The 26,559-nt window shown below is 41.7% G+C and overlaps 1 protein-coding gene across 1 annotated transcript in view; it reads left to right on the top strand.

Moving 5' to 3' along the window:
• The window catches only part of LOC100980751 (putative tetratricopeptide repeat protein 41), an 85,958-nt gene that overhangs the window by 53,060 nt on the left and 6,339 nt on the right, over positions 1-26,559 (top strand). The window contains 5 exon segments of the mRNA XM_008958010.3: positions 5,896-6,035; positions 9,744-9,915; positions 13,997-14,144; positions 15,019-15,171; positions 19,041-19,174. Of these exon segments, the coding sequence (XP_008956258.3) occupies positions 5,896-6,035; positions 9,744-9,915; positions 13,997-14,144; positions 15,019-15,171; positions 19,041-19,174 (747 nt within the window).

The following is a 26,559-nucleotide window of genomic DNA, read 5'->3' as shown; positions in this document are numbered from 1 at the left end:
TTGGCTAATTTTTGTATTTTTAGTAGAGATGGGGTTTTGCCATGTTGGCCAGGGTGGTCTCGAATTCCTGACCTCAAGTGACCCACCTGCATCAGCCTCCCAAAGTGCTGGGATTACAGGGATGAGCTACTGTATCCAGACCCATATTTTCTTTATCTAACCTACCACTGATGGGCATTTAGGTTGATTTCATGTCTTTGCTATTGTGAATAGTGCTGCAGTGAACATACACATGCATGTGTCTTTATGTAGAATGATTTATATTCCTTTGGGATATACTCAATAATGGGATTGCTGGGTCAAATGGTAATTCTAAGTTCTTTGAGAAATTGCCAAACTGCTTTCCACAATGGCTGAACTAATATACACTCCCACCAGCAATGTATGAGCCTTCCCTTTTCTCTGCAACCTTGCCACCATCTGTTATTTTTTGACTTTTATAGCCATTCTGACTGGTGTAAGATGATATCTCATTGTGGTTTTGATTTGCATTTCTCTAGTGATTACTGATGATGAGCATTTATTCATATGTTTGTTGGCTGCATGTATGTCTTCTTTTGAAAAGTGTCTGTGCAGGTCCTTTGCCCACTTTTTATTGGGGTTGTTTGTTTTTTGCTTGTTAATTTGTTTAAGTGCCTTATAGATTCTGGATATTGGACCTTTGTCAGATGGATAGTTTGCAAATATTTTCTCTTATTCTGTATGTTGTCTCTTTATTCTGTTGATGGTTTCTTTTGCTGTGCAAGAGATCTTTAGTTTAATTAGTTCCCACTGTCAATTTTTGTTTTTGTTACAATTGCTTTTGGTGTCTTCATCATGAAATCTTTGCCAGAGCCTATGTCCAGAAAGGTATTTCCTAGGTTATCTTCTAGGGCTTTTATAGTTTCAGGTTTTACATTTAAGTCTTTAGTCTATTTTGAGTTGATTTTTATATATGTTATACGGAAGGGGTCTAGTTTCAATCTTCTGCATATGGCTAGCCAGTTATCCCAGCACCATTTATTGAATAGGGAATCCTTTTCCCACTGCATGTTTTTGTCAACTTTGCCGAAGATCAGATGGTGGTAGGTGTGTGGCTTTATTTCTGGGCTCTCTAGTCTGTTCCATTGGTTGATGTGTCTATTTTTTACACTAATACCATGCTATCTTTATTAATGTAGCTATGTAGTAAGTTTTGAAGTTGGATAGTAGTCATGTTTTAATTTTGTTCTTTTTCAGTACCATGCTGGCTATTGTAGTGGATACAATTGTGTCTTCCAAAAAAGATATGTTCAATTCCTAACCTCCTTATTTAACCTTATTTGGAATCTAACCTTACTTGGAAATAGGGTATTTTCAGATCTAATCAAGTTAAGATTAAATCATACTGTGTTATGATGGTCCCTAATCCAATGACTAGAGTTCTTATAAGAGAGAGAATTTTGAACATAGGCACACAGAGAAGAGAGCACCACATTAAGACAAGGGCGGAGATTGGAATAATGCATCTACAAGCCGAGGAACACCAAGGATTTCACAGAGTCACCAGAAGCTGAAGAGAGGCAAGGAAGGATTCTTCCCTGAAGCCTTCAGAGAGAGCATGGCCTTGCTAATACCTTGGTTTTGGACTTAGCCTCCAGAACTGTAAGAGAATAATCTGTTATTTTAAGCCACCCTGTTTGTGGTAATTTCTTATAGCAGTCCTAGGGAGCTAACATAGCTATTAGGGGTCTTTTGCCTTTTCATATAGACATTAGAATTAATTTGTCAGTATTTACATAATAGCTTGCTGGGATTTTGATTGGAAGTGCATTGAATCTATAGGTCAAGTACTGAATTGTCATCTAAACAATATTGAGTGTTCCAGTCCATCACCGTGGAATACTTATTCATTTATTTAGATCTTCTTTGGCTTCTTTCGTTAGAGTTTTGTGGTTTTCTGCATATAGATTCTAAATTTGCTAGATTTATGCCCATTTTATTTTCTTTCGGTGCTATTACAAATGGCATTGTGTTTTTAATTCCTAATTCTAATGTTTATTGCTGGTGTATTGGAAAGCAATTGACTTGTGTGTTAACCTTGAATCTTGCAACCCTACTATACATTACTTGTTATTTCCAGGAGTTGTTGATTCTTTGGGATTTTCTACATAAACAATTACAGCATTTGTGAACAAAGACAGTTTTATTTCTTCCTTCTCACTATGTATACCTTTTATTTCCTTTTCTTGTCTTATTGTACTAGGTAGTACTCCTAGTATGATATTAAATAGAAGTGGTGAGAAGGGATATCCCTTTCACTGGCATCACTCTAGTGAGTCCATGCCACCATTATTATCTCTCACCTGGCCTATTGTAATAGCCTACTTACTGGTCTTCCTACTTTAGTTTTTGTTCCTGTGAAGTGTATTGTCTGTGCAATAGCCAGAATTAGGTCTTAAGAATATAGACCAAATCATGTCACTTCCCAGATTAAGACCACTCCAATGGGCTGCAGTTGTGCTTATGATACAATTTAACTTCTCAGCCTAACCTACAATACCTTATATAACTTGGCCCCTGCATGCCTGGGTAACATCACCTTTTACGATTTTTCTTCTTAACCTCTAGATGCCAGCCACATTGGCCTTCTTTTTGTCCTTCAAGTACATTTCCCTTTGGGCCTTGGCACCCACTGTTAACTTCTGCCAAAAATGCTCTTTGTATTATTGATATTTGTAGCACCAGTTTTTTCTGTTTATTCAGATCTGAGCTGAAGCATGACTTTCTCACAGTGGCTTCCTCAATATAATGTTACGTTTAGCCATTCTTGATCATGCTAATGTATCTTAATTTTTTGTGTAACTTTTACTGCTACCTGACATTGTCTTCTTTACTTTAAAAAAAAAATCTGCTCCTGCTTCCCTGCCCGTAGGCCTTCCAGCCACTGGCAGTCAGGTCCTTGAGAGTAGGCCCCTTCCTCTCGGGTTTATCGCCATGTCTCCTGTGTCTGGAGCAGCACTGGGCATGGGGTGGGTGCTGACTGGCATCTTTCTATATCTCTATCCTTCCCTTGAATCAAATGCCCTTGTTGTCTCTACTCTTCAGTCTTCTCCTTTCAATTTTCTAGACTCCACACTTTTTCCTACCCTAGAGCCTTTGGACATGCTGTTCTCTCTGCCCAGAATTTCCCACATTCTCCCTCACCATTTTGCTTCAAAACTTTCTGTTCTTTCTTTAATGCTCAGTTGAATTGTCACTTTTCTGGAGAAACCTTCTCCAGTTTATATTACCGTCTCATTCATGATTATTTTCATAGTTTTAATTTTGTATCTACTTGTATGATTATGAGATGGTCTGTCTTCCTTATTATTTTGACAGCCCAAAAGGCAGGGCCTGGGCCTGCTTTGACTCCTCTTTTGTCTACTCCCCCCAGGACTCTGCCTGGTCCTTGACAAGTGCCCATGGTGCTCAGGAAATGATTGCTGAAGAAATGAATTCACTAAAGAAGAAATACCAGATTCTATTGGTTCTAAGATGCATACTTTCTCAAACTAAACATTTCTGAAGTAAGGATGCATCTTGCAATTGAGGCATGTTAGAGTCGATGAAAAACAGTATAAATTGTTAATAAATATGTTAAAATATTCTATTTCACTAGTAATCAAATAAATGCAAATTAAAACAACAGTAGGGGCCAGGCGCAGTGGCTCACGTCTGTAATCCTAGCACTTTGGGAGGCCCAGGTGGGCGGATTCCCTGAGCTCAGGAGTTCGAGACCAGCCTGGGCAACATGATGAAACCCCGTCTCTACTAAAATACAAAAAATTAGCTGGGCATGGCGGTGTGCACCTGTAGTCCCAGCTACTCAGGAGGTTGAGGCAGGAGAATTGCTTGAACCCAGGAGGCGGAGGTTGCAATGAGCTGAGATCGTGCCACTGCACTCCAGCCTGGGCAACAGAGTGAGACTCCATCTCCAAAAAACAAACAAACAAACAAACAAAAACCCAACAACAGTAGGATGCTATATTTTCAGGTACCAAACTGGCAATTATTTTTTACAAGGATTTTTATAAACAATAATAATATTGGTAAAGATGTGAGAAAATAGGTACTTTTACATGATACAGGTAAGAATTTACATTGGGACAATCTTTCTGGGGAGTAATTTGGCAATATGTATCAAAGCCTTAAAAATACGAATCTACTGTGATTTTCAATTTCTAAAAATTGTTCTAAGGAAATAATCGGGTGTTTACAAACATTTCTGTGAATAATTCTCATTAGGTAGCATCTTATAATAGTGAAAAATTGACTAATGATAATCTGTAAATGGAATAAAATCTGGTCTTAAGTATGTATGCTCTCAAAGAATATTTAAGGATATGGAAAATTGTTCACATTATGTTTATGATAGATTTTAAGTACCATGAGAGCAGAAATGATTGATTGTATTATGTTTGATATATATCCAGTATCTAGCACATCTACATTAGGTGTAGGATGATCCCAATTTTAATTTTAAAAAGGTGTATATGTGTGTGTGTGTTTGTGTTATATGGTACACACAAAAGATTAGAAGTCATATAGCAATATCTTAAAGATTACCTTTGATGCAATTATAGGTTTTTAAATTTCTTAATTATAGTTTTCTATATTTTCTAAGTTTTCTATAACAAACATATATTAGTTTTATAATGAGAAAAATTATGTTTGTCTTCTCAGACTCTACATTGGTGCTAAGTCAGTGAATGTGAGCATGTGGTAGGGTAAGAGGAAGGGTTTATGAATAAGGGTTTCTTAAGGCAAAGGAGATTGTTGAATTGAGTATTAAATGCAGTGATGGACATCATCCATTTCAACCTGAGCCCTTGTCAGGAATCTGGAAGCAAAGTCCTCCTGGATGTGCAGAAGCCTCACCCTGGGCAGGAGCCCATCCCTGCACTGTTTGTCTAGGCATCCTTGTTTGCCTGCTCCAAGCAGCTCCTCCTGACTCAGAGGCTCCATCTCTTGCTTCTTCCTCTAAGTTCTCATTCCCACCCCAGGCCCCATTGCTTGAACGGCCACTTTGCACAAACGTCCTGGACTCTGGCTCTCAGCATTCTGTCTCCCTTGTCTGTGTTTTAGTTTTTGCTTTTTGACTTGAAGCACCATAGCTCCAGCCTCCCTACAAAGCTGAGGGTTGTGGAATGTGATCCATGGAAAAACAGGCAGAAAGAAAGCAGGAGAACAGTCAAGGCTGAGGTGACTTCAACGTGAGCAAAGGAACAGATGAGGAGCAAAGAATATATTTATGTCAAACATATTAAATGCCATAATTTTAACAAATGAACAAATGTAGACATTTAGGTACTGGAACATATGGAAAAGGAAATTCTAAAAATGAAGCTTTGCAGCACCATGTATTTAATTGGGTCTTTAAGTTAAAAAATTCTGTTTTCATATGTGTATAAGGTATAACTACACACACACACACACACACACACACACACACACACACACACACACACACACACACACACTGTATGTCTCCTTATTTTGTTCTTTTAGGATTTTCTTTCTGTTAAAGCCAGCAGTTCAAGATAGTTGCAACAGAGGGCAGAATGGTGTAAGAAATTTAAATATCTTTTTCTTCTTATCTGAAAATCACCCCAAAATACAAATTAGAGCAATGCATGGATTGAGCTATAAATACTCTTTTTTGACTAGTTTTCAACGTTTACATACAAAGATTATTAGTTATTTTTCATGTCATAGTATAAACTGTTTGGCATTATATGTAAATCTTAATACAAGCAAAGTGCTGAACCCTTGAGAGAGAACCTGAACTATGGCTAATGCATTTAACTTCTATATCAATATTAAGATTAAGCAATGGGTACTCTTTGTTCTTTTCCAAACATGCTGTGGGATTATTTACTTTTCTTTCCATTCTAGTGCTGCAATGCAGGCTTATTGAACTTACTGTCCTTGACAAGTGTCGATTAATGTTCTTTATTGGGAGTTTTTTGAAGTTTATGGGCAAGACCAATGAAGCAGAAGAGTTGTTCTTGAGTGTTGAGGACATGTTAGTACAGGTAAACTGAGAGTATATTTTAACTCCTTCAAACTTTATTCCTTTTGTGTTAGATATTTTCAGATATTATTTACCTTTGTTCATGTAAAATTAATTTAATGCCATAGAGGAATCCATTTTGTTCGCCAATGAGGAAGCTATGATTTTAACCCATGCCCGAACTGCACATTAATGACAACAAACAATAAGTAGATAGGAATCATTATAGAATGAATGAGTACTGATAGGTGACACTTTGGGAAAAAAAAGAAATGTTCGTGAAGCAAAAATGGAAATACACTGGTAGATTGAAGTGAATTAATAAAAGACTAGCCAAAGACTTGGTTATAAGTTTCATAAAGATGTTGGGAGGCCAGGCACAGTGGCTCACGCTGGTAATCCCAGCATTTTGGGGGGCCAAGGCAGGCGGATCATGAGGTCAAGAGATTGAGACCATCCTGGCCAACATGGTGAAACCCCATCTCTACTAAAAATACAAAAATTAGCTGGGCATGGTGGCGCGCACCTGTAGTCCCAGTTACTTGGGAGGCTGAAGCAAGGACAATCGCTTGAACCTGAACCTGGGAGGCGGAGGTTGCAGTGAGCCAAGATCGCTCCACTGCACTCCAGCCTGGCGACAGAGCAAGACTCCATCTAAAAAAAAAAGAGATATTGGGGAAGGTTGATTGATGTCTTGGCCCTATATTGATTTGCTTTTTCTGAAATATGAACTTTTGGCTTTGTTGACTACAATGAAAGCATCACTCATAACATAACTCATAACATAACATAACATAACTCATAACAACTATATGCTTATGATGACATTTAACTACTATTTTATTTAATGTAAGTTTATTTTTTGGGGGGACAGGGTCTTGCTCTGTCATCCAGGCTGGAGTGCAGTGGTGTGATCATGGCTCACTGCAGCCTCAACCTTCCCGGCTTAATCAATCATCCCACCTAAGTCTCCCAAGTAGCTGGGACCACAGGGGTGCCCTACCACGCCTGGCTAGTTTTTCAGTTTTTTGGAGAGACAGGATTTTGCTACGTTGCTTAGGCTGGTCTCAAACTTCTGAACTCAAGCGATCCTCCCATCTTGGCCTTCCAAAGTGCTAGGATTATAGGTGTGAGTCACCACTCCTGGCCTAACTGCTATTTTTTTTTTTAAGTGTTAACTTTCACTGATTTTAGTAGAATTTGTGGATTTAGGGTAGTCTAACTCAAGACAAAGCTGTTTTTATTTTAAAACAAAGACCTTTAAACTTTCATAAAACACTGCCCTCGTCGCCATCAACATATGTCTTTCTAGAAGGAGTTCTAGTAAAGAGACTTTAAAGACTCAGCAATGAAAGTCCTTTTATGGCAGAGACCATGTTTGTTTATCAATTTTTGTTCCTCCATGGCATATTATAGCCTGTGGGTGCTTAATAACTGTCAGAAGTGAATCTATAAATCAATTTGAACTGGCAGGTTCCTCCATGCCCTTAGAAGGTGGCATGCAATTGTGAACAGAGCATGGGCTGTTTTCATACTGACCCAGATTTCAATCCCAGTTTTGCCACTTTCTGCTTGTGTGATCTTGGTAGGAATTTTAACCTGCGCTTTGGTGAGTTCTCATTTTTGAGGATTCTAATATCTATCTCAAGGGACTGTTAACACGGTCAAGTAAGAAGGTGCATAAAGCACTTCACATAATGTCTGGCACACAGTAGGATCTTAAGTATAGTAGCTATTTTGTTGTTACTGTCTTTGAGTAATGAAGCAAATGAGGCCTAGGTGAGAAATATAAGGGAGTTTGATTTAAGCTTTTAAGAGAACTTCCCACTTCAGAGTGCTCCTTCTGGAGGCATCAATCTTATGATTCTATCTTCAAAATATTTTTGCAGAAGTTCTTTGGGACTAGCCACCGTGAAGACTATTAAAAGAATGTTTTTAGGCTCTGAAGGCACTTCCAAAAGAGGTTTTATGACTATTTGGGGCAATAACAACTTCTTTGAAATATGTGCCTGACATTCTTTTTTTTTTTTTGGTTTCTAACAGGTTATTTTTAATACAAATCAAGTTTGGCATATTTCATTTTTAACATTACTTCGCTTTTGAAGTGGTAACTGAACCTCTCTAATGCTGTGTAAATGGAGATCAAAATATTTATAGAGGCTTCATCATACATAACCGAGCTCCAGGGATACAATAGCAAGAATCAAACATGATTTCTCCCCTCAGGCAGCTTGCAGTCATTTGGGAGAAATAACTATTAATAAGACATTAGTCCAATGATTATTCAAATCAATATATAATTACAAACTGTCTTAAGAGCTAGTAAAGAATATTAATGCTATGTAAATATAGTCGTACATCACTTAAAAACAGAAATCTGTTCTGAGAAATGCATTGTTATGTACCTGACATTCTTTTTGGGTGGTCGTTGCTTGTTATAGCAAACTAACATTCTTGAGGGGAAAGAGCTTGTTATTTGTGATATATGCATTCTGTACTGTACTGCTTTTATAATTTCTTCAGATAAAGTCATTTTAAAATTTAATCCAGTGGTTTTCAACTAGGGGACAATTTTGGTCCCCAGGGAACATTTGGCAGGGCTGGAGACATTTTTGGTTGTCATAGCTTGGGGGAGAGTTGCTACTGGCATCCAGTGGGTAGGCCAGAGGTGCTGCTGAACATCCCATAGAGCATAGTTCCTCACAGCGCAGGGTTATCCTGCCCAAAATGCCAGTGGTGCCCAGGTTGAGAAACCCTGATTTAGGTGATATGTTTATTAAAAATTGATCTCTGGGGCTGGGTGTGGTGGCTCATGCCTGTAATCCCAGCACTTAGGGAGGCTGAGGTAGATGGATCACTTGAGGTCAGGAGTTCAAGACCAGCCTGGCCAACATGGTGAAACCCCATCTCTACTAAAAGTACAAAAATTAGCTGAGCATGGTGGTGCGTTGGGTCATTGAATTCCCCTAAAAATAATTTACTACCCCCCCAAAATTATCTTTACTTCCCCATCTCCCTTCTCCTGAGAGGCACGGTATTAAAATGTCTGTATTCTATAATTCCCCACTGTGCGTGCTAACAAATGTGTATGCCATTTCTCCTATTAATCTGCCTTTTGTCGGTTGATTTTTTTGGCGAAACTTCAGAGGGTAAAGGATAAGTTTTTCCTTGGCCCCTACATCCTGAAATAAATATGCTAGACCAGTAAGGGGAATTTAAATTCAAGTCTCTGTGCACAAATGTGTCAAACATAAAGTTAGCTGCTCTCTGGTCACATTTGAATTCAAGCAGTGTTCACAGCTATTCATTTGAATTCTGGATACCACCTCCTCTGAAATCTTTAACACATGCAAGACATTGTCACGTTATTCTTTAAAATTTTTTATTTCCACTGGGCACGGTGGCTCATGCCTGTAATCCCAGCACTTTGGGAGGCCAAGGCAGACGGATCACTTGAGGTCAGGAGTTCGATACTAGCCTGGCCAACCACAGTGAAACCCTGTCTCTACTAAAAATACAAACATTAACTGGATTTGCAATGCCTCCCAATACTTCTTTCACCATAACCATTATCTTATATATATATTTAGAATTTCCTAAGAAATGATGTAAAGCATACAGTCTTTTTCAATGTCATTATGAGTAAGCCTTTGTTGGGTAGGTATCTGGTATCTGTATGTATCCTAATGCTGTGTTTTCTTAGGGGTGGTTCCCTTTTCATTTTGTACAGAGCCAGTCCATGACAGACATGCTTCTCAAAGTACAGAATGCTATTGGAGAACTGTATCTTGAAACTGGAATGACTCAGGAAGAGTTCCAGTATTTCCAGAAAGCATGGTCAAGCATGCTGTGTCTTTCACTCAGTGACTTAGAAGACAGCCGGGACTTGGTGAAGCAGAAAGGTACGGTGAGCACATGCAGAGGGAACAGCCTCTCGTGTGTCACAGAGTCAATCTCCTCCTGGACTCTTCCCACCTGTGAGAAAAAGGAAATGGATGTGTGTGTTTTGTTTACTTGGTGTTTTTGTCTTGTTTTGTCTAGTTTTTGAGACAGAGTCTCGCTCTGTCACCCAGGCTGGAGCACAGTGGTGCGATCTTGGCTCACTGCAAGCTCCGCCTTCTGGGTTCAAGAGATTCTCCTGCCTCAGCCTCCCAAGTTGCTGGGATTACCGGCGCTCACCACTATGCCCGGCTAATTTTTGTATTTTTAGTATAGTTGGGGTTTCGCCATGTTGGCCAGGCTGGTTTCGAACTCCTGTCCTCAGGTGATCTGCCTGCCTCAGCCTCCCAAAGTGCTGGGATTACAGGCATGAGCCACGGTGCCCAGTCTACTTGGTGTTTTTGGAGGGCTGGTGGGTATGTGAGGATTGAACATAAAGTGTTCCTGATTCTGATGGACCACCCTACTAGAATGTCATTGTGTGTTAGGGTGAGCTTCAGAGAAGGAAGCTTCAAGCAGTAAGGTGGGGGCATCATGGTTCAACTCTGAAACCAGCTTTTCTGGGTTTAAACCCCTTTTCTTCACTTATTAGCTCTCTGTGCCTTTAGAGACATTACTTAAACTTTCTGGGTCACAGTTTTTATATTTATAAGGTAGGGATAAAAATAGCATCCACATTACATATTGTTGTGAGACTAAAAGCTGGAAAGCACAGAGAATGGTGCCTGGCACATAAGTAGGTACTAATTGATGAATGGCAGCCAATGTTTTATTCTCCAGTATTTGATGCCTGAGGCCACTGTGATACCACTGATATAGCAGAGACAAAGAATGTTTAGCGGATTAAGGTATTAAGAAATTTTGACTCACTCATTTACAGTCATACTAGAGGTCTCTAGACGTGTGTCACACTTACATGGCTGTATCAATTAGATTTTGTTGCATAAAAAACCATCCCAAAACTCTGTGGCTTAAAACAATGTTTATATTTGCCATGAGCCTGTAGGTCAGCTGGGGGATTCTACTGGTCCAGGATGGGCTCAACAGATTTGGGCTTGGCCCGGGCAAGCATCTGAGGTCAGCTGGCAGGGCTGATGGGGCTGGCTGGTCCAACCTTACTTAGTTGTCTGGTGGTTGTCTGGCTGGGATGACAGTGGTGGCTGGACCATGTGTTCCTCATCCTCCAGGAGGACAGCCTGGTCCTCCTCACTTGGCAGCTCACAGGATTCCAAGAGGGAGAGCAGAAGCCTAGACTTAGGCTCAGAACTGGTACAATGCCTCTTTCCATCGCATTCATTTGGCCAAAGCAAGTCACCAGGCTGTTTCTACCTCTTGATAGGAGGAAGTACAGAGTAGCATAGCATGGCAAAATGTAGTTGGGTAAGGACTAGTGTAGAGAATTGCAGCTGTTTCTGAAATCTGCCCCATGGCTAGAAGATCAAAGGTCTCCTCGGGCAATTCTGTCCCATGGCTAGAAGATCAAATGTCGCCTTGGGCAAGCTACTTACCCTCTCCAAGTTTCTCATCTGCAAGTTCACTTTGGTAGTGATAGTTATCATTCATTGAGTGCTTACTGTGTGCTTTATGCTGATGATCTCTTTTATCCTCAAACATACCTCATACAGCATGTATAGCTGAATGTCAGAGAGATTAAATAACTTAAACTACATCAGCTCCTGAAGCTATCAATCTGAAGCTGAGAGTCCAAGCTAGGCTGTCTGACCCCAGAGCATGTCTGGGCAACTCCTTGTTGTACAGAATTTCTTCTAGACATTTATGAAGCTCTAATCCTTGGTATATAGAGTCTAGCTTCCACGTTGTTGTCCTAATGCAGGCAAGCCTGGTCACAGGTATGCTGGGACCTTGGTGGCAATCAGGGCCACTTATGTGGCACAGTGGCAATCAGGGCCACTTATGTGGGAGCTGGGCCTGGCCCTCCAGAGGCAGCTGAAGAGTCCAAAATGCAGAGTTTCAAGGGGTCAGGCCACCATGGCTTGGTATATATATGTGTTAATTTTCCAAGGAGACCAAATCAGCAGGGGTAGGGGAGCGGGGACCTGGTGAAATGGGATGCCAGGAAGTCATTTGTGGCAGCTTTGATAGGAGCATGCTGTAGTTCTGGTCCCCTGACAAGGGTTAGGTGTGGGCTTATGGCTTGAGCAAGCAGATGAAGAGGTGGGAATGAGGATTCCACCCTGACCAGCATTCACGCACTCAAGAGCTGTTTACCGAGTGCCTGCATGCACCAGGTGCTATGCTGAGTCCAGAAAAGTGGTCTAGACAGGAGCACCAACTCTACCCTCTAAAGGAGGTGCCACAGAAAATAGAAGTGAGCCAACCCGTGAAATGATTGCAAGCTGTCATAAATGCAAACAAGAAATAGAGCTAGAGCATTGGTGTGTGTGTGTGTGTTGGTGGGGGGAATATTTGTGAAAGGCAGATCAAGATGCCTCTTTGGGGAGGAGACAGTGAAGCTGAGACCCAGTGGACTATTGGAGCCACATGTGGTGAGAGAGGGGGCAGTCCTGGTAGAGGGAAGAGCATGAGATGGGGGAGGGCTGGGCCTGTCCTAGAAGTGGAAGGAAGCCTCAGTGAGCAAAGAGCAGGAGGCAGCTGGACCCTGATTGTGCAGGGTCTTGGGCTTCGGGCCTCAGGCAGGCATTTAGATTTTATTCTAAGTGCAAAAGGAAGCCATTGCGGGGACTTAGGGTGGGGATGACACCTCTGATTTCTGTCTTGAGAACACTTTTGCTGCTGCATGGAGAATGGATTACATGTTGGGTAAGAGTGGACACAGAGAGACCAGTTACATGACTGTCCTGCCCTGGTGTCCAAGAGCAAGGCATGAGGCCTTGGGTGGAGGAAGACAGAGAAGCCTACAGTGGGCATTGGGCAATGAATTAGGCACTACTGATGATGGCAAGAGATGCTACTTGATAGCTTAATGCTAATCCTTCTTAATGAAGCCTGAATTCCATAGCACAAGGAGTTAAATCTGCTCTTCTGTGCTGCCAGCAATGCTCTAATAACACCTTCTTGGAACATTATTCTGTGAGTCTGCTAGAGCTGCCATAACAATCAGTGGACTGCAGCCTGGGTGGCATAAACAATAGCAACTCATTTCTCAAAGTTCTGGAGGCCAGAAGTCCAAGGTCAAGGTGTCAGCAGGGTTTTTTTGTTTTGTTTTGTTTTTCTCCTTAGACCTCTCTCTTTGGCTTGCAGATGACTGCCTTCTCCCTGTGTCCTCATATGGTTTTTTCTCGGCATATGTATGTATGTGTGTCCATCCTTATCTCCTTTTCTTCTAAGGATACCCATCATATTGGATTAGGGCCCACCCTAATGACCTCATTTTAACTTACTTCTTTAAGGACCTTATTTGCAAATACTATCACATTCTGAGATACTAGGGGTTAGGACTTCAACATACAAATTTTGAGGGAACTCAATTCAGCCCAAACAATTTTTTTTTCTCTTCCAATAACAAAGTGTGGCTTAAAAACCATTTTCTACTCTTTAGGAGTCTGTATTATTGTCAAAATATTTAACTCTCAATAAAGGAACAAAATTACGGGGCCTTTGCAGAGAGTGCATTCCCAAGGCAGTGCATATCTAGGTACAACCCATTATTTATTAATTGGGTTTGTGAGACTCATTCGTGTGCTTCTTGTTATAAGGCTGTATAGTTTTATTGTGTCTTATTGCAGGACTGTACTGGCTGCCTTCTGTAGGGCTCAGTTACCTTGGCTTCATTGTATCCATATTTTCACTCTATTTCTGACCTGTTCATTTGCAAATAAACTCAGAATTTGGTTTCAATCTATTGTCTTGGCTCCTTGGCTCTAAACTGTTGTGCATACACAAACATGTCACGTGAAAACCAACCTCCATGCAGTATATGTCAGTAGTGGATTTATTAAGAAAAACCTGCCTATTGCCAGTGATGAAATGATATTAAATGCCATGCCTATTGACATCTTAATTCTTTTGTGGAAAAAAGAAAACCCTTAAGCATTATATTCTTTGCCAATTTATTCCCTGCAGTCAGAGTTTTGAACAATCTGGCAAAGTCAGCATCTGAAGAATACTTAAAAGAAAACCACATTTTGGAATATGCAACTGAAATTTCCAACTTACTGGATAATAATCCCCGTGATCAAGCTACCATGAAATACATCGAAGGTGTTCTAATGTAAACATGTATTAAAAATTTTTTTTTTGTTTTCTGTACTAGCTTTTATTCTTTCAATTAAGATATTTAACCTATACCTGTTCATCCATTTCCTAACTGATTTAGTTAAGAAATGCTGATGGTTAACGTTTTTATTCTCTAGCTTAGTGGTTCTCAGCTGGGGCAATTTTGGGCCCTTTCCCACCTAGGGGACTTTTGGCAATGCCTGCAGACATTTTTGTTGTCATGTCTTGGGGGATTATTATTGGCATCTAGTACGTAGGGGCCAGGGATGCTGCTAAACATCACACAATGCACAGGACAGCCCCCCACAACAAAGATTTATCCAGCCTAAATGTCAGTAGTGCTGAGGGTGAAAATAGTGCTCTAGTTTTTAAATTTTTTTTTTAAGAGTCAGGGATCTTGCTCTGTCACCCAGGCTTGTGTGCAGTGGTGCAATCATAGCTCACTGAACAGGGCTCAAGCGATCCTCTTGCCTTAGCCTCCCAAGTAGCTGGGACTACAGGTATGCACTACCATGCCTGGCTTATTTATTTATTTATTATTTTTTTAGAGATGGGGTCTTGCTATGTTGCCCAGGCTGATCTTGAACTCCTGGCCTCAAGCAATCCTCCTGCATCAGCTTCCTGAGTAACTGGGATTACAGGCAGCAGCCACCACACCCAGCTCTCTAGTTTCTTTATAAAGATGTGCAAATTTCTTATAAATCACTTTGAAGTTCTTGCCTCGCTGCTATTATAAATTGCTCTTTTTTATATTTTCCAGGACAGATTTTTTATATAAAATCCAATATGTTTATGAGAATTATGTTTGATTGCACAATGAATGTAACCAACATGCCCAGTAAAAAATGCACATGTGTTTTTATTTTCAGGTTCGTTGCTGGAAATACCTCTCTTGCAAAAATGAAACTTCGAGAGTGCTTAAATATCAGGAAAAGCTTGTTTGGCCAGAAAAACATGCTGGTTGGAGAAGTTATGGAATTTTTAGCGGATTTGCTATTTTTTCCCCAGAGAGATAGTAAAAAGTAAGTTTTTATGAAATGTTTCAAGAAGTGTGTCTTCCTGTCTCCCCGCCAAAAGTGCCCCTACCAGTGGCAGGGAGGTCTGGGGTTACTCATCAGGGGTAACTCTTGTAATACTTCTTTGGCTCCAGCCCTGCTCAGAAGCCTGGGGATTCACCCCACCATAATGTATTCAAAAGGAGCTCTTGGGCTGGGCATGGTGGCTCACACCTGTTAATCCCAGCACTTTGTGAGGCTGATGCAGGCAGATCACTTGTGGTCAGGAGTTTGAGACCAGCCTGGCCAACACGATGAAATCCCATCTCTACTAAAAATACAAAAATTAGCTGGGCATGGTGGCGTGTGCCTGTGGTCGCAGCTACTTGGGAGGCTGAGGCAGGAGAATTACTTGTACCTGGGAGGTGGAGTTGCAGTGAGCTGAGATCGTGCCACTGCACTCCAGCCTGGGCGACAGAGCAAGACTCCTGTTTCAAAAAAAAAAATAGTAAAAAGAGCTCTTGGCTCACAAGTGGTGAGGAGGTTCTGGCAGTAGAGAAAGGACATAGGAGTACAATGTGGTTGTGAGTAGTTCCCAGTGCCACTCATAGGCCTTGTGAGGAAGATGCTCTTACTTCTGGGTCTCTATGCAGCCCTCAGCCATGGCCATTGTCTGTGGTACCACACCATCCTGCTCTGTCTTCTGCAAGACCTAGGCCAGAGCCTCCAATGCCTCAGGTCATGTTCACCAGCCACCTCTCCTTGCCCAGGGAGTCCTCTTATTCTCCTGTGATGTGCGGGGTTCCCCTCAGTGCCTCACACAAGACATCTCAGTTTAAAATACACTTGTAGGTGCCACCCTCCAGACCGACTGAGTGTGAGCATCTTCCAGGGCTGACCGCTACTTCTCTTGGCAGGTTGCTATGAGAGAAGGTTCTTTGTGAACCCACAGACAGCCATGCACACACTTGCTTCCATAGCCGATTTAGCTGTGTGGATGGTTAGGGATGCTCTAGGCTACATTATGAAGTTGGGAAGTTTTGTTTTGGTAGCCCCTCTTTCCTACTGTCACTGAGTTCGTTTCCTGGGCTCTATGTTTGTCTCAGACGGAGCACATCAGCCCCACCAGGGCCCAGGGCTTCAGTTGCTATTCCATAAGGTGAGGGTTCCCTGTTCCCTGGCTTGCTTTTCCATTTCCATTTCCCACGTTCCTCCAGGTCATTTTCCTCCAACCAGGCAGGTGACCTCTTGCTGCTTTTGCTTCCAGGAAGACTAGGATATTGGTCATCTCTTAACACTTGAGTGCAAATCAGTATTAACCCTTTCTAAAAGGCATTTAAAGGGTAACTACCTTTTAAAGAGTAGCCCAATTAAGGGAGGACCTAAGGGTACAACAGTGGGTGCTATATAGTAGTGGTGAGATGGTGGGCTGTGGAGTCTGATTGCCTGAGTTCACCTTTCATTTCTGCCACTTAGTAACAGTGTGAAGTTACTGTTAAGGTCAAGCACTTAACATCTTGGTATCTCATTCATTTTCTCCTTGGTAAAATGAAGGAAGTAACAGTGTCTTCCTGGCAGGATCTTTGTGAGGATTAAGAGATCCTATACGTAAAGAGCTTAGCAGAAAACCTGGCACACACTAAAAGAGTTTGATAAATTGAGTCATTCATATTTTATTATTTTGCTCCCCAGCAGGTGTTTTTTGAGGCACTTGATACCACATACGCCTCCTCTTAGTCATGTTAAGACCAGCACTGTGAGCAGAGAACAGGACTTTCTTTACAGAAGCAAAAAGCTTGACTGTAGAACCGTTGCCTCGTAAAAGAAAAATCTAAACACGTAGCATACTGACTGAGTCATCTGTCCTGCCTGGCTGCCCCACCCCAAATCACAAGACACTGAGTACTGCCGGGCCAGCCTTGATGACCATACATGGATGGCTTCCTCCAGGCCTCACTGTCAACAGCCAACCTTCGAAACAACGGAGTAGCCAGCCATCTCCTTGTTGAAGGTTATCTTTAGGTGACTGTCTTTCACTTTGGTTCAAACCAGGAGACATTTTGTTGTGTAACTTGACTCACCTCTCAAGCACGTGTAGACCCTTTGCCCTGGTGGCCAGGGGCCCTCGAGACAGCACTCATGCACCACAGAAGTGATCCATGGGATCCTGAGGGCCTTGTAGAAGGGGTCTGGGTAGGGTTGGACAAATGAGGTCAAATTAAAAAATTAAAGTTAAGAAAGCAGATCAGAGAAGAGTGAACAAAATGTTTTAAGAGGAACAGTGACAGATTCTTAGTGAAATGATTGTCATCTACTTTCCCCCAACCATTTGCCCATCCATCTGTAGTTATCCTTCGGTCAGCATCCTTGGCACAGTCACCTTATGGAATGGCAGCTGAAGCCCTGGGCCCCGGTGGGGCTAATGCGCTCAATCTGAGACGAGCATAGAGCCCAGGAACTTCTTCCCTTGCCCAGCTCCGTTTTGTCTCCTCTTATGAAAGTCATCAGAAACAACCCCAAAGTGTCCTCGGCACTTTTGACCTTGTTGGCCCTCTCCTCGCAAGCATTTGACAGAGTTGAAACTGTACTCTCCTGGGTGATCAAGCCAGCTCAGCTTCTTTTATGGGTTCCTTTTCTCTCCCTGCCTCTTGCCCAAACATCAGCGTCCTCTTGAGTTTGGTTCCTGGGCTTTATGCTAGTCTCAGATGGAGCACATCAGCCCCACCAGGACCCAGGCCTTCAGCTGCTGTTCCGTAAGGTGAGCGCTCTTTGTCTCCATCTTCTCAGGCCTCTGTTAGCAGCAGCAGCCATATGCTTCCATCTGTTTACTGTACATCCTCACTTGAGTATTCCACTGGCGCTCCAGAGTCAATGTGCTCAAGACTGGACACATACACCCTCACCCCCTGACGGAATTCTCCTTCTCCCACCTCACTTGGTGCAGACACCATGGCATCATCTTAATGATACATCTTAGCAATGTTTATCATCAGTCACTGTGCTGACACATTACACTGATTTTCTCATTTAATCTCCATAACAACTCTGTTATCTGTATTTTTTTTTTTTTTTTGAGACAGGGTCTTGCTCTGTCATCCAGGTGGGAGTGTGGTGGTGTGATCCTAGCTCACTGCAGCCTTGAACTCCTGGCTTCAAGTGATCTTCCTGCCTCGGCCTTCCAAAGTGTTGGGATTACAGGCATGAAGTACTGCGCCCGGCCTATTATCCCCATTTTGGACATGAGAAAGTTGAGGCTTAGGAGGCTGAGATGCTTGTTCCCCAGCTCTAAGGTGGCGGGGCTAGGGTTAGCACCTGGGAAGTCTGATTGAAGAGCCCCTGAGCCTGACCACTGTGGCCCACTGCCACATCTGCCTGACTTTAGAGCTTGAGCTCTTAACCACATCACTCTCTGCACACATAGCAGCCCCCCAGCACCCCCAGCATCAGCACCACCACATCCAGTGCAACACCACGCCCTAGTAAATCTCCCTTCGCACCTGTGGCCACTGTGTCAGCTCAGACCTTCATCGATCTTCTTCCTCCGGCCTAACTGGTCTCCCTGTCTGTGGCCTCACCTGTTTCAGTGTGTCCTCCACACTTCTGCCCAGGCAGATTCTAAAATGTACATTTGATCATATCAGGCTCTTAATGAAAACTCTTCACTGTTAAAGTCAAAATCCTTAGGTTTGCACTCAAGGTCCTTTGTGGGTGGACTCCTGCTTTGCTCTCCAGTCTCCCCTCCTACCTCAAAGAAATTCTCAGAGGGCAAGGGTTAGTCATACTCATCTTTGCTCCCCAGCCCTAGCACCAGCATTCAGTAAATGTTTGTCGAATGAATGAACGAATGCATGCCAGCCTTCTTTGATGCAAACTTTAATTAAATTTCTCTTTTCTAGATTCCAAAGGAAGCAAGTACTTAAATATTATAAACAAGTGATAAAAATAAAGGAAAATGCAGAAACTCTGGCCAAGTCCTCACTCCTCAGGAAGCAACTGAGCATCAGCCTCAGCGATACGTTGTGTAAATTAGGTAATCACACCCATCTATTTGTTATATGCAGGTGACTTTTCCCTTTGATTCACCTCATACTTTGCTTATTTTTAAAAAGTCTCCATTTTTGAACCAAGCAACTCCTGTTTCACAAACTTTAAACTATTTTTGCTACCTACTTATGTTCTCCTAGTAGGAAAGGTATCTCTTAAAATCGTTTCCATCCCATTTTTCATTCTTTTGTAGGCTGAGCTCCTTGCTTGACCACACTCCTCCCCCGTCAGTGTAGGTTCCCACCTTTCTTCCACTTCTGTCCTAAGACATTGTTTCTACTGTATATGAATAGCTTTCCATACCTTTTCATCTGTGATGCTAAAGTAACATGTGACCAGAAATAACGAGATGGCTTTTCACAAGGGCCCACCCTTGATTTTAGCTGTAAGACATAAGTCTCGGCTGTGCGCAGTGGCTCATGCCTATAATCCCAGCACTTTGGGAGGCCAAGGCAAGGTCACTTGAGGCCAGGAGTTTGAGACCAGCCTGGCCAACATGGTGAAACCCTGTTTCTACTAAAAATACAAAAATTAGCCAGGCATGGTGGCACACGGCTATAGTCCCAGCTACTCAGGAGGCTGAGGCAGGAGAATTGCTTGAACCAGGAGGTGGAGGTTGTGGTGAGGCGAGATTGCGCCACTGCACTCCATCCTGGGCAACAGAGTGAGACTCCATCTCAAACAAAACAAAACAAAACAAAACAAAACAAAACAAAACACTATCAGGGGTCCTGTCGTCTCATTGCCACAGGGCATTATCTGTTCTTCAACCAAAACAAGTAATTTTCAACCGGGGTGATTTTGCCCCCCAGGACGAAAGTCTGGAGAAATTCCTGATTGTCGTGACTGGAGCTGGGAGGGAGGTTAGGAGATGGGAGTGCTACTGTTATTTAGTGGGTGGAGGCCTGGGATGTGGCTGAACATTTTACAATGCCCAGGAAAGCCCCTCACAACAAAAAATTATCCACCCTCAAATATCCACCCTCAGTAGTGCTGAGGTTGAGAAACCCTGACCTAAACCAGCTGCTTTTCCCAGCTTGTGTGCTTATCATCTGTTTTACAAGAAAACATGATTGCTTTCAGGGTAGTCACTTGCTGAGGAGAAAAAAAGCTTTAAATGCCTGATACCTGTAGGAAAGAGCATTTTCAATGTGTAGATTTGGGAATGTGTATGTGCATTTTTTTTTCACTAAATATTTCTACGCTGAAGCAGTTTTACAAACAGAAAATACAGATACAAATTTAGAGAAAGTTTATGGACAAAGAACTAGTATATTTAATCTGATCGTTTCATATAATATTCTGTTATGTAACAGTTTTCGTGTCTGGTCTGTGATGGGAGGATAATATATTCATTTACTTTCAGATATGAAGGCATCTGTAATAGCAGCGATTGCAGTGTTGTTTTTTTTTGTGACTTCTTAAATAAGTCTACATTTCAGTTTTGCAGTCAATACTCAACGGTGGTTAGACCAAGCATTTTTATGTGAGGAGTCATCTCTTGCTGCTATTTCTTGCCGTTATCTCCTGCTGTTGATTGAAGTTGATTCCTTTAATATAAGGCCCACTTCTGGCCCACAGGAACGTTGTAGATGGTTAATCCAACTGCTAATGTGAGATTTGTGTGCTGTGGTTTCAATTGGTGAATGGTGAGAGCAAATCAATATCTTCGGTACACAAAGGCAAGAGTGGAGGGAGGGAAAGTAGTCTGTTTATGGAGACCTCTGAACCAGCTGTCCTTCAACATGTAACAGGTATTTTTAGTTTTCCTACCTTTAATGGAAATTTTCTATCTAAATGGAAATGTGCCTGAGTGGACTCCATAAAATAAGAAGTAAGCCAGAGCCGCAAATTGTTGGGACTTCTCACCATTAATCATTTTTAAACATGTCTTAGGCCCGCTGCAGTAAAAAGTGTTACCAAACATTAGTCCTCAAAGCAGTTCACTTCGAGGTCAACAGCTATGTATTTTTCATGGGAGTTGGATTATATTTTACTATGTATAATATAATATACATGTATAATTATGCATACTATGGTATACATATAATTACGCTGCATTTATTCAGCAAGTCTTTAAGTACTTTATACCTTGTAATGCATATCAGAATGATATGGTGGTATTATCTTACCCAGCTAGATTGTTGATCTGGGGTGGTTTGGGAGAATAATTTACGCTATAAAGAAAAACAATTCAGCTGGGTGTGCTGGCTCGCGCCTGTAATCCCAGCACTTTGGGAGGCCTAGGTGGGAGAACTGCTTGAGCCCAGGAGTTGAGACCAGCCTCTGAGCAACATGGCAAATCCCCATCCCTACAACAAATACAAAACATTAGCTGGGCATGGTGGCTTGCACCTGTAGTCCTAGATACTCGGGAGGCTAAGATGGGAGGATAACTTGAGCTAGGGAGGTCAAGGCTGCAGTGAGCCAAGATCCTGCCTTTGCACTCCAGCCTGAGTGACAGAGTGAGATCCTGTTTCAAAAAAAAAAGAAAAGAAAAACAATCCATACCCCTGACCCCCAACCACCCACTTGATGTTCATAGCATGAAGCCACCCACCTGAAGGCAACTGAAATGATTGCTTGCATCTGCCTTTGTGACTTTGGATTGTGGCTCATATGCGAAACTACTATTAATATTTGCTTCCTTTGTCTGTAGCTTGTCTCCATTGTGGGGCAGATCCTTGGGTGCCCTGCAGGGGAGATACCCATCACTTTGAAGTGGTCCCCTAGATTATCCAATGTGACTTTTATGAATGCCATGTGGCTTGTATTTTAATTCATCCCAAACATGCCTTCTAAATTTGGTAAAAATCTGTCTTGGTCTCTTCTGGATGCAGTAGCAGATAAAGAGACAAATAGATAGACACTAGGTTGCCCATGCTCAAAGGATTGTACTAACTGCTCTGCAGGATACAAAAACAAAAAAGATAACTTCTGTCTTCAACTTCAAGCAACTTATTTTTTTTTGTTGTTAGGTGGCAATATAAACCTATAATAAAAAAAAATAGCACATTAAAGATTTAAAGCATAGCCTGGCTGGAGGGGATTGAACTGAGTTTTGGTTTTATCTTGGCCATAATCAGCTGTGTGACCTGCAGCAAGTCACAATGCCTCTGGCCCAAGTCTGTCCCTGGCCCCACATCATAAGATGTGAAGGGGATCAATTGAGAGCTGTCAAGAGGGGCTATGAGGAAGCATCGGGACAGAGGAGGTGTGTGGAGTGGGAGATAAACAAGAAGAACAGGCAGTGGTGGGAGAGTTGAGTCAGTGTGCTGATTTGAAGGAAATTCTCTCCTGTAGGGAAGTGGCGACTTAAGACTGAGGAAGGCTTGGGGGCCAGTGATCCTCTAATGAGCTTGTTCTATTTAGGAAATTGTTTTGGAAACTCTTGAAAATTGTTTACAGCTCATCAAGGCTGTCTAAAGTCTGTCCACAAATGTGCAGTGAAGAGTTCCCTGTCCATCTTATGGAATTTAACCCTTACCCTTGTCACCCTCTAAGGTACTAAAGTAAATAGCACAGGTTGAGCATACTTAATCCAAAAGTCCAAAATCTAAAACATTTTGAGTGCTGACATGATGCAAAAAGGAAATGCTCATTGAAGCATTTCAGATTTTGGAGTTCTGGGATTAGGGATGCTCAACTGGTAAGCGTGATGCAGATATTACAAAATCTAAAAAAATCAGAAATCTGAAACCCTTCTGGTACCAAGCATTTTGGATAAGGGATACTCAACTTGTACTTTACTACTTGAAATTATATATTTATCTGTTCACTAGGGGTTTTTTTTTCATCTCTCTTGCTATAAAGAAGAGACATGATCTGTCTTCTCCACCATTGTATAACATGCTCTTAGAACAGTGGGTGGCACTTAGCAGGTACTCATAAACACTTGCCAAGTGAATGAATGTAGGATAGAGGAAATGCCTTAGCTAATTCAGATTTACCCTCCCACTTTAGAAGTGCAAGTATTGATGATTAAGGGCATTTGAATGTTAATTACTTATATGCTTGTCATTCATTTATTAATTATAATATTTACTGCACCTATTAAGTGACAATCTCTATGTTAGTTCCTGGGAGTATAACAATGAACCAGACCCATAGAGACCAACACTGCCTTCCCTGAGCTCACATTGGGGGAGAAGGCTGTCAGGCAACTTAAATACACAATTTAACTGCAATTGTGGAAAGTGTTACCATGGAGACAGCAGTTAGACAACTAAATACACAATGGCTTAACTACAGTTGGGGAAAGTGCTATCATGGGAAAATACAAGTACTAACAGTGACCTTGATCTGTCAGATGGAGGGGCGTGAGTTGGGGATGCATCTCAGGAAGTGATGCTGAAATTGGATCTGCAGGATGAGAGGTGGCTCACTAGTAGTGGGAGAGAGGGAGGAGAAGAGTCATCCAGGCAGTAGGAACAGAATTTTCGAGGCTGGGAGGAGTTTTAAGGGCTCGGAGTGCAGAGAGCAATGTGGGGAAGGAGGTGCACAAGGAGGATATTGGAGAGGTGTTGGGAGGGCTGGGTCACAGGCCTCTCAGGCCCAGTCAAAGATCTGGGGTGTTACCATAAGAGCAACTGAAACCAGTACGGGATTTTTGCAAAGTAGGTAAGTGTGAGGAACCCAGAGCCTTTCCTCTAGCATAATCTTCACAAGAGCTTTCTAATATTGTATTCTAAGATCATTTTGTGAATCCAGAATCCATGAAAGAGCACAAAGGACATGTTTGTGACACTCATTTTCTCTTCCTTTCTGAGATGCATATTTTAACCTCTCAAACAGACTGTGAACTCCTGAGGGCAGGGGCCTTATTATGTATTCTTTGCATCTTCGAAACATCAGAAACAGTGCTAGCTGTACGTAGATGGGGCTCTGTCACTGTAGGTAGGCTGAGAAGTGGATAAGCAGGTTCTTTCTGGGTAATTTGTCTTGGGTTATCCAACAGAAATGATGGCTCTGCTCCAGGCTAACAGTATTGAAAGAAACAACCCAATTGTACTTTTATCTATGGAAAACAATGATCTTTAGATGACTTTTCAGATTTCATTTTAGAGTTCAGGTTAATGAAAATTGCTAGCTTGAATGTCATGACACCTTTCTTGATCTTTTATTTTACTTTTTTTTTTTGAGACAGTCTCTGTCACATAGGCTCTGGAGTGCAGTGGCGTGATCATAGCTCACTGTCATCTCAAACTTCTAAGCTCAAGTAATTCTCTGGTCTCAGCCTCCCAAGTAGCTAGGACTATAGGCATGCGCCACTATGCCTATTTTTAAAACATTTTTTGTAGAAATGAGGTCTCGCTATGTGACCAGGCTGTATTATTACATTTGAGCAACATGTATAATACAGTGTAATCTTCCAAGGGGTATGAAAATAGTGGGCTTCCAGCAATTTTTGATAATTAAGATTTTAATTATAAAATCACATTTTTATATGAGATTATAGTAAGCACATATTAAGATGACAGATTTGTGAGAGGGTGACAAATCCAGTTTCAAGTACAAATGTTAACCTAATAAGACTGTTAATTCTAGAGATTTTAGTGGGAACCCTAACTATGAAATGAAGGTTTTTGTGATTAATGTTCCAAGCTACCTCTGACACAGAGCAATCTCATTGCTCTCCTTTGATGAGCGTTTTACATTTGGCTATTGAGACACCACATAAGTGGGAGAAAAGAACAGAAATGTGGCTTTTTCATGTTCCATTATATCAAGCTGAGTGTTCTGTACTGAACTGTTTGTTTTGGATGAAGTGTGGTAGATAACATTATGTTACTTCTCTCTCCCTGGGATTCTGTTTAAAAGAAATGCCAACCGTCCTAGTCAAATTTAGAAGGAAGAAATTAAACAAAGGCTCTAGTGTCTAGTGGGTGACTCTTAGCCCCTCTGAGAGTCAGTCCCTTCTCTTTGTTTCATTTTTAAATTCCCTCTCAGTCCCTTCTCTTTATTTCATTTTAAAATTCCCAGCTCAGCCAGAACCCTCTTCAACTGTAGCAGTTGGTCTCTTAATCCAAGTCAGATAAATGATACAGACAAACCTTACATTTTAACTTAAATATAAATCCATTCTTTCTCCGGACTTTTAAATGTGTAATTAAAATATCTCTCTCTCTTTCTCTTTCTCTCTCTTTAATGGGTCCTCTGATTGGAATTAGATGTCATCTTCTCAAAATGCATCACCCTCCATTTCTAGTTTTGGTTTCTGAAGGGTAACAGCAATTGTGATGCAGTCTGTGTGCAGTATCCTTCTAAGTTGCCGCCTTTTCCCCCCTCAATCTTTTGCAGTTATCTTGTCCACTCACAATTTGGACTTATTTTTCTTAGCAGCTCAGGGTATTGAGCCTTTCCCAAGAATTCAGTCTGGTTTTCAGAGAAAACAACTCCTTGTTATCTCATACTCATATCTTATTAGTCTGTATTGCAGTCAATTAAATTACCAAATTAGATTGACATACTCAATTGACTCTGGGGTATACCAGAACCCAACTGTTGGGAATAGAAGTATGCCAGCAAAGTAGAGATAAGCCTGCTAGCTGCAGGCATTTAGTGTTACCTGGACATTGGGGAGTATGTTTTATAGAAGAAATGGAGAATCCTGGTTAATCCAGAAAACCAGTTTATGTGTGTTAACAGAGCTTACTTTTTATTTGTGTAGGCTTAATCATTTTTAATAGTTTATATATTTGTAAACCCTATTGGGTGCAAAAAAAATGTCAAGTAGGCCTCATAAACTTAGAAAACTTTTAAACCTGGAAAGGGCTCTAGAGGTCACTGAACTAATTTTAAAGCTGAGGGAATAGCAGATACATCACATGACCTGCCCCAGTACATTTGATCAGAGAATTCTATGGATTAGATATTATAATCATCGAGGCTCACAAAGACCAGGCACAGCTAGTAAGTAGATCTAAGACTTGGCATCCATTTCTCTGACCCCAGTCCCAAGCCCTTCTCGCTGTTTGTGAACTCTAGGAGTTTGTGGTCTTGTTGGGGTGACAAGCACATGAAGAGAAGTGCAATCCAATGTGTTATGTACTGTGACGGACACTGGAGAGGGCACAGGGATGCACAGAAACGAGGCAAGAAGGAAGGCTTTCCAGAGACAGTGGCTTGGGCTGTGAGTTCTGACAGGTGCCCGGTGAAGAAGTTCACGAGGAGCATTTTAGGTAAGGAGAATCAGCATGAACAATGTCAAGGAAGGGAGAACTTGGGTGGTTTGAAACTCTGGAATGGGGAGAGTTGGGGAATGATGCTGGAGGAATCAGCAAGGTTTACCAGGCTCAAGGGCTTGACAGGGAAGCTGCTGTAGGATTTCCAGCACTAAGGGGCATGAGTAAGTTTGTGTTTAAGATAAAA

This window comes from Pan paniscus, chromosome 10 (assembly GCF_029289425.2).
Source record: "Pan paniscus chromosome 10, NHGRI_mPanPan1-v2.0_pri, whole genome shotgun sequence".
Taxonomy (NCBI): domain Eukaryota; kingdom Metazoa; phylum Chordata; class Mammalia; order Primates; family Hominidae; genus Pan; species Pan paniscus.
This window is presented reverse-complemented; position numbering and strand designations above follow the sequence as displayed.